This window comes from Melanotaenia boesemani, chromosome 12 (genome assembly GCF_017639745.1).
Source record: "Melanotaenia boesemani isolate fMelBoe1 chromosome 12, fMelBoe1.pri, whole genome shotgun sequence".
Taxonomy (NCBI): domain Eukaryota; kingdom Metazoa; phylum Chordata; class Actinopteri; order Atheriniformes; family Melanotaeniidae; genus Melanotaenia; species Melanotaenia boesemani.
This window is the reverse complement of record NC_055693.1, coordinates 13382735-13391200: the sequence shown is the minus strand read 5'-3', so window position 1 is coordinate 13391200 and position 8466 is coordinate 13382735. Positions and strand designations below refer to the sequence as shown.

The 8466-nt window shown below is 37.0% G+C and overlaps 1 protein-coding gene across 4 annotated transcripts; it reads left to right on the top strand.

Moving 5' to 3' along the window:
* The first annotated feature begins 1292 nt into the window (after positions 1-1292).
* On the top strand, positions 1293-7633 carry LOC121650875 (inosine-uridine preferring nucleoside hydrolase-like). Of its 4 annotated transcripts, XM_042002658.1 has the most exons (9): positions 1299-1413; positions 1535-1672; positions 3032-3108; positions 3276-3463; positions 4352-4531; positions 4608-4719; positions 5519-5655; positions 5775-6170; positions 7621-7633. In XM_042002658.1, exons 2-8 carry the CDS (start codon positions 1611-1613, stop codon positions 6120-6122), a joined length of 1104 nt encoding a protein of 367 aa, XP_041858592.1. In that variant the 5' UTR covers positions 1299-1413; positions 1535-1610; the 3' UTR covers positions 6123-6170; positions 7621-7633. The 4 variants fall into 4 exon arrangements, with proteins under 4 accessions (XP_041858593.1, XP_041858592.1, XP_041858591.1 ...); XM_042002659.1 differs by lacking the exon at positions 7621-7633 and having other exon boundaries at positions 1293-1413; positions 1523-1672; positions 5775-6241; XM_042002657.1 differs by lacking the exon at positions 7621-7633 and having other exon boundaries at positions 5775-6241.
* Positions 7634-8466: the final 833 nt, after the last annotated feature.

Below are 8466 nucleotides of genomic sequence, written 5' to 3'. Positions count from 1 at the left end.
GTATAGGTGCAGCATTCTTCATCTAACACTGTAAAAATGTTAAAAAGAAAACAACCATCCGGTTGTATTGATAGGAATATGAGTGCTTCAGTGGGTTGAAGACCAGCATTCACCTACCTAAAGCCAAGGAGACGGCATAATTTGTTTGCTATATTAGATGTACTACAAGGTAATGATAGATGTACAAGCCAAGCAGTGACATAGGATGTGAATGAATGAATTCCGTTATTATCCTTATACAGTGTGCAACAAAATTACAATAGCAGCTCCTTAAGAATGCAAGGGCACAACAATTCATAACGTCATCTCAGGGCACTTTACATTCAGGCAATTCAAGCCAATCCATTGTCATCCAATCAGTATTCAGACAAGTCAGTTCATAATAAATAATAGCCTAGTTAAGAAGAAGCCAACAGATTGGATCAAATCTAAACTTTGATTTAATCCCCCATACTGAGCAGGAACGGGGCGACAGTGGAGAGGAAAAACCTTTTAATAGGAAAGAAAAACCTCTGGCAGCCATCTGCCTTGACCAGTCCGAACCCAATCTGGGAGCTGGTTGCATAAGAGAGGGGCCTGATAGCCAAAGGCTCTGCCTCCCATGAGACTCTGATGGACTTTAACCACAAGTATTGAAGACTGAAGATTGAAGACGCTTGTAAAGGTGAGCTGGCTTGCACATGTTTTGAGCTCTTTACGGAGTACTCCATCTGGGCCAGCTGTTTTTCTTGGGCTTATATCCTGAAAGAACTCACATAAATTGCTATGAAAAAAATCATAAACCTAAGAATATAAGCAAAAGAGTGATTGCTCTGTCATGGAAAGAAATGGGAAAACCATGCATTGAAAAATGGCTTTAAGAAATGTCTTTATGTCTACCAGTGGAAAAAAACACATACACTCTAAAAGATAAACAAGGCAGTTTTGAAACAGCCTTTTTATTAACTATATCAAGAAGAAAGATTTGACTTATCTGCTTGACTTAATCATAGCTTTTCCTGTACAGGTCCACAATCATATGCTGTATTTTGACAACACTACTTCCATCTAATAAGTCTCATGAACACAAGTACTGATTTTAAATCCACCTTGATGTTTGTTGGTATGTCCATTTATATGTCTTCACTTTGTATATACATATTCCACAAAAAAATACAAATTTAAAATACATATTATTAAAAAAAGAAAAAGTTTTGATAAAATGTTTGTTTAATTGCTAGCTCATGGTTCCAGTCCTGTAGGTGGCGGTAATACAAACGGATTGTTGTACTGCCACAAAAATCCAATGAAGAAGAAAGTAAACCACGAAGAAGAAAACTGACCTGGGGAGAAAGAAGTAATCCTTTATCGGGAGATTTTTCTTATAACCTGACTTTATAATTCTTGACAGAATTTCTGAGAGAAATATTCATGGTAGGTACTTGGTGTTTTGATAAATGAAGACATTTATCAAAACACTGGACATCTTTATGACTTGACCATATCGTTAAACTTTAGTTGTTTTTTTTTTTTTATTTATGAGCCAACACTCCAGCCATAGCTCGTTTCCCACCAGCAAAACCCAAAGAAGAGGAAGACGCAAGAGGAGGAAAAAATAAAGGAAATGATAAATGTTCTTTAGAAGATCTGTGCTCTCAGCAACCGCTAATGTTTTCCGTAACTCTGTGTGGAGGTGAGACCATGCTGCATGTTCATTCAACAAGTTAAACTTTTCAGCTATGGTAAACACAGATTTAGATGATTTTACTTTCTGATAGTTGCCTGGTTCTGCATGGTTATGTATGATGCTAAAGTTGGCTTCCTGTTCATTACCACTGAAGTAGTGGTAAAATAATAAAGACCATCATTAATAAACATTATTTATTTTAATTTAAACATGGCCTTGTTTAATGTGTTCAGTAATAGCCCCAAAACCTGGTGGATTCTACTTTTATACCTATCCTTTTAAATGTTTAATAAGAAGCTTTGAGTCGGAAGTTTTATATATATATAAGTGTATATATCATATTGTCCAATTAAGTATCTTACAAGCTGGATAGAAAAGTGTCCAAGCAGGTCTGTATCACCAAATTTTGTGGTCCATCAGATTATGTTAGTGAACCATCAGTAATAGAAAAATTGAAAAAAATAAAGAATAATACTTAAATTACCAAGCGGGACCACATTTCCATAAAGCTTGTCTTGGCTGAGCAAATCTGTTCAGCACATCCCAGCATCCAGACCATCACCCTGTTTGCTATGATGCTAGACAGGACAAAGTAAAAAAGAAAGATTATGTTAGTGAAATACTGTTGGACTACAGTACTGCCATATTTTGTTTCACCTCGCAAGTAGTATAGAAATACTGCTTCATGGTACTAAGTTCAGGTCAGGGTTTTGCTTTTTTTTATTTTTTTTCCATTTCTTTCTTTTTTTATAAAGACCATATTTAACACGTTCATTTTTTTCGTATTAAAGAGGAGTCAACCAAGTCTTAAAGTGATAATGACTAATACTAAGAACTTTTATAATAAATATTTGTGAATGTTATGCCACTGTGTTTGGAAATTATTACCTAAATGAACAAACCATGCACCCTACAGAATTCTTCATTAAAATTCCTAATCAGGTCACAGAATCTGATGTTATACCACACTGAAATAATCTATTCTGGACTCATTTATTACTGATCAATATATACTTATTTCTTCTCTCTACTGCAATCATATGACTGCTGAAGATGTGCATTTTATGTGCATAAATGACTGCGTACACATCTGTAATAATAAGGGACTTTTCCACTTTACAGTGTTCTCTTTTAGTTTTTCACCAACATAAAGTTGTTATTTATCATAACTCTTTTGTAAACAGTTACTTTGCAAGCATTGTTTTTGTGTTAATGGGATTAATTTACAGAATGGTGTAAGTTTTTCAGCAGATTAATTTATTTTGTTTTGGAGGAACTAAAAACTTTTTTTTAACTAATTCAATAGTGCTGCATCACTTCTTCCATTAAGCCCATTCTTTATTCAGCTCGCTGTCTGTTTTAAAGATTACCAGCTGACGGCTACTTGCTCCAGTCTGTGAGACGAGCTGACTGCAGTTTATATTTCTCCCACAACGCTACAGGTAGGTGTTGCTATTGTTTCTGATTATCTCTATGTTTTGTATAGCTTCTCTGAATTAGATAAGGAGCTTTTCTTGAAAGCAAGTTTACTTAACAAGATTAAAGAAAAAAGAAAACTTATACATTTACCAGATGAACTGTTTTGCTCTTATTGGTCAATGATCTGCAGGTTCCAGGATGAAAAAGAAGTTGCTGGTGGATGTAGACACCGGTGTTGACGATGCTCAGGCCATCATGTTGGCTCTGGCTGATCCCAATGTGAAGGTACTGGGTATCACCTGCGTGCACGGAAATACCACTGTGGAGAACGTCTGCAAAAACACATTGAGAGTTCTTCAGGCCTGCAAAAGCTTTGAGGTGGGTGTAAACCTGCAGTGATAGAAGTGAATTATTTTTTTCTTCAAAGTAGAATGTTAAATCACACCAATTTGAAATGTGCTTTTTATGCAGGTCTAAATTAAATGGTCAAACAATTAAAAGAAGAATTTAACTAAGAATGATTCATTCAGGTGTTTGTTTCTTGTTAATATTGTTGCTTGAGCATGCCAGACGAGCTGGATTTTATTTAACTTCTGTTTTATCAAACCTTCAAACGGTGTCTTTCAGCAGCCATGTGAAAAGTAAGGCCAGAACCAGAGTTTCAGCATTTTGCTGAAATTCTGAAAATTTGTCTCATGTTAGATGTGTACCTCTCCAAGTTCAGATTAGCATCTAAAATGTAAAGTTTCTGCTGACAAGGTTTTACTAACAATTTTGCACCACATTAAATTAACTTAGTAACTTAAATTTACTGGCATCATGTGACAAGTCAGCCTGCTTTTATTAAAACTGTCCAACAGTGAGTTTTTGTTCCTAAAATGCGTGACTTCATGAGGAAACTAGACAGCTAGTTCACTTACCGTAATAAGAAAGGCTTGAGTTGTGTGAGGCTTAGAGGATTAGCTTTCAGTTGCAAAGGAAAAAACAAATGGGTTTATCATATTTTTTAAAATATAATAACTCCTAAATAATCAATTTGCAGTTTTCAACATATACAGGATGTTCTGAAAATGAAGCTAACCTGTTAGAAATGTGCCACTGTTGCCAACCATAACTTTGACATGTTAAAATCTTAGTGTTGTACCAAATACAGAATTTGATGAGGAAATTGACGTTATAAGAGCAGGATGAATTTAAAGTGTAGCATATTTGCTTGTTTCATTCCGTGTGCACTTCTTTTTTTTAATTCCTTTTTTTTCCTTCTAGGTTCCAGTGTTTAAGGGGGTTGATAAGCCTATCCTTGGGAATAGTATCGATGCTGGACATTTCCACGGGCTAGACGGCCTGGGAGACACTCCTGACCCCAATGCTCCTGGTCTGGATCTTATCCAGAAGGAGCATGCTGTGTCAGCCATAGTCAGAATTGTTAATGAGAACCCAGGAGAGGTGAGAGATAAAGAAGCATTTTGTGTGTTCTGTGAATGTGTTCTTGCATGTTTTGAATGTAAGTCTCTTTTCCCAGGTGTCTTTGGTTGCCACGGCACCCCTGACCAACTTGGCTTTAGCTGTGAGGATGGATCCATGTCTGCCGAGCAAACTCCGAGGGCTCTACATCATGGGAGGCAACACTGAGTGTGCGTTAAACACTGTTAGCTTGTGTTTTCAGGGAGGTGACCTTCATCGCAACCAAAATGTTATACAAACAAGTGTTACGTAACAATGCTTTCACCAGAAAGATTTATGAATATTCTTTTTGTTTTAAAAGTAGAAATTAGAAAATTTTCTGGGCCGACCCAACATTAATATGCAGCAGGTGATCTGGTCAGGAGTGGACAGCTCTAAGATTAAGTTAGTAGTACTTTTAGACAATTTGATAATATATTTGTGATGTTATGGTTCCTGGTTCTTATAGCTGCTGGGGCTTTTCTGTGTGGTGTTGGGGATCTCCCTGCGCCTCTGTGGGTCCTCTCTAGGTCTGAGTATACTGGCGTCCTCCAATATTTTGGGTTCATTTGTAATTGTAAAACGAGTGTAGAGGGGCGTATGAGGATGCAGTAGGCAATTAAAAAAAAAAACAGTTTGCTCTCCACTTATGATCAGATCACCCATTTAAATCATTGTTGTACAGATTAGGCACTCTCCCATCTCACATGTATGAGGTTAAAAAGCTCTAAGCTAAATGGTTGATACAATATACTGAACATAAACTGTTGTTGTCATTAACCTACCAGTCAAACTAGCTGATGAATCGATTACTTAACATTTAAGCTTTTCTGTAAGGAGTCATTGAAAACTGCATGTTTGGGCTTTAGAGTGTTGAACATGTGACAGTTTACACCACAGAAAAAAGATACAATGGCCTAGAAATAATCATAGAAATAAACCAATGTATATCAGACGTTTTAATTGTGCTGTCTGCCTTTTTTAATGCAGCTCGAGGAAACACCACTGTGTGTGCTGAATTCAATTTCGCTGCAGATCCAGAAGCTGCATACATTGTGTTGAATGAATATGTGTGTCCCACATACCTAGCCTGCTGGGAGTTCACCTGCCACAGCATGCTAACCTGGGTAACTATTTTTTTACACATCTTAGCACACTTAGAGGTCAATATTAAATGCATTCTTGTTGATATGTATTTATCTACAGTAAATGCAGCTGTTTCTCTGTGTGTTATTATTTCTCCCAGGACTTCTGTGACTCCTGGTTGGCACAGGACACTGATAAAGCTCGCTTCATGGAACGGATCTTCCGCTACAGCATGAATGCATCCCACAGCGAACGCTCCCAGAAGGAGTTTGTTGCAGGCATGGGCTTTATTTCCTGTGACTCTTATGCCATGGCAGCTGCTGTGGATGACTCATTTATCCTACAAAGTGACTGTTACCCTGTTAGTGTAGAGCTGACAGGCACACACACCAGAGGAATGATGATAGTGGACACTGTGGGTTTACTGAAGAAGACGCACAAGGCTTTTATCATGAAGAAGGTGAACATGGAGAAATTTAAGCAGATGATGATGGCTGCTTTGAAATAGCATCTGTAAAGGGACTGAACTACACTCAGTCTGAAAGTTTAATATACAGTAGTGGATTTAAAGAAAAAGTATTGAGACGCTGTAATTCTTGAACTATTAAATGTAATTTGGATTATAAACTCTGTGTGTGTGACTACTGTACTTGTATGCAAATGAATTTAGACATTTTCACACATGAACACCAGAGATAATTACACGTGGGGAGGTGTGAAGGGATGTGGCTGTTTAGAGCACACCAGAGCAGGATGAGATGCAGAAATTGGGTTGTGGAAATTACCATTTTCTTTACAACAAATATGTTTGAGTTCTGCATGTGTTTGCATTCATAGTTCACAGACCGTCTTTGAGACAAGCATAGCAGCTGGCAGGATCAACCAGGTCTCCCTTCTGCAAGAGTGGATCGGGTTGAACTTCCATTGGTGGTTAAGGGGACACCCTGAGCCAAAGACTTGGTGCCACGAAGGCCCCCCCTAGGCTTCACACACGAGGCCATGGAAGCTCTCGTTGCTGGGGTGAGGCCTTGAAAAATACAGGGAGAACAGTCAGCTCTGTGGAAACCAGGCAAAATACTTGCTAAATATTTTACTGGATTACCCAACATTCACTCCGAAGCCTGTGCGTGGCAGGGTCATATCACTAGTTCTTACATTGTTTTGCTTGCTGGCGATTGAGATTTTACCAGGAGCTTTGATTGTATAATCTCAGCAAAAATTCATGAGTGAATTTCAATCTTCAATCTTGATTAAATGCAAAATAGTTCCCTATTTTTCTTTCATTCAGAAAAATTTGCATATTAATGATATTGGCCAGCTGGACTTTTGGAAGTTTTAGTAAATTTGATATAACAATAAGCTTTTCTGTTGATTTGTGATACTATTGTTGTATAGTTATGGGCTCAGTCATTATCATAGAATCAGTTCTGTGTATGACCTTTGTAATGAGGCAAACATTTTTGATGTCTCAGCTAAACTATCAAACCACGGGGTTGTGGGGTTGTTGCATCTCCACATGTTGTATAAGTGGTGGATTTCTTCATCTTTGAACCGTGAAGGTGTCCACCTCAACCAAGTAACCTCTTTGTTCAAGGTGTATTCCTTTGTGAATTACTTAAATGATTTTGTATTTCCTCCAGTAATAGTTATTTGAAAGTAAAAAAAAAAAAAAAAAAGAAAGAAAGAAAGAAAGAGAAAGAAAACACGTTTTATTAACATGAATTTTCCTTTGAATTTATCCTCAGAGGACTATATCTTCTTTCCTATTAGAGCCATTAGATAGTCAAAGTTGTCTGCCCCACTGGTTCTGATTCAGATCTTTGACCACTCTTAATAAAGGCTATAATTTCTATCGGCTTTCAACAGCTGTACATATCAAACGCATCTTGTATCAATGTTTAAGAAAGAAAAAGCTGTTTAGATTGTTTACTGATTATTGCAAGAAAAAAGAGACTATTAAGAAGCAATAAAGTAAAGGTAAGAATTAAGTACAAGAGAAAATAGAGAGCAAATATTTTAGAGGCAACATCAAACAGGCTTGGGATAACCTAAACACACTAAAACCAGTAAAAAAAATAATAATAAAAAAAAGTGATAGCAACAGTCTGGGTTTTGATGATGAACAGAACCATTTTATCTTTAGATTTGATAGCCTGGATAACAAACTAAATTGTGATGAGATTTGTAAAAAAAATAAATAAAATAAAAGAAATCTCCCTGTAGGATCATCAATAGTGATCACAGATAAGGCTGCTGGTAAAAGCCTTTCTAGACTGAAGACCACTGGCCCAGGCGGCCTCAAAGCTCATTGTTTTAAAATCTGTGCTCCCCAACTAAAAGAAGTTTTACAAGGTTTTTATTCCATCTTGGTCACTGGAATGCCTAGAACCTGGAAATCCTCAGTAATAAGGCCTATACCAAAAGAAAACAAAACAATGCAGGTGATGCTGGGCTGGCTCTGCTGAACTCAGCCTCAAAGCAAACTGTACTTCTTAAAGGATACACTACGGCATGGCTACTCAATTTGGTCCTGGACTCATTCATTTGAGTTAGGTGTGTTGGAGAAGGAGGATACAGGAAAACCTGCTGGATTGCAGCCCTCATTTGAAGGTATTGAGTAACCCTGCACTAGGGTTTTATCAGCTGATCTTTACTGCATCTATTAAATCAATGAACATACATATTTCATTTTATTTTATTTTAATGCTGGAAGATTCTAATGTTGATGACAGCCTGATTCTCTAGATCAGAGACTATCTTTTGTTTTTTATTGTTATTATTGTTGTTATTTGTTATTTAAAAATAGGGACCAGGCATATTAACGTACATTCCTATGTATATATGCAGGATTA

Coding starts and splice junctions, on each gene's coding strand:
- LOC121650875 (XM_042002658.1), top strand. CDS start 1,611: ATGTTCTTTAGAAGATCTGTGCTCTCAGCAACCGCTAATGTTTTCCGT. Junction 3,109..3,275: donor TTTCTCCCACAACGCTACAG/GTAGGTGTTGCT, acceptor AATGATCTGCAG/GTTCCAGGATGAAAAAGAAG. Junction 3,464..4,351: donor AGGCCTGCAAAAGCTTTGAG/GTGGGTGTAAAC, acceptor TTTTCCTTCTAG/GTTCCAGTGTTTAAGGGGGT.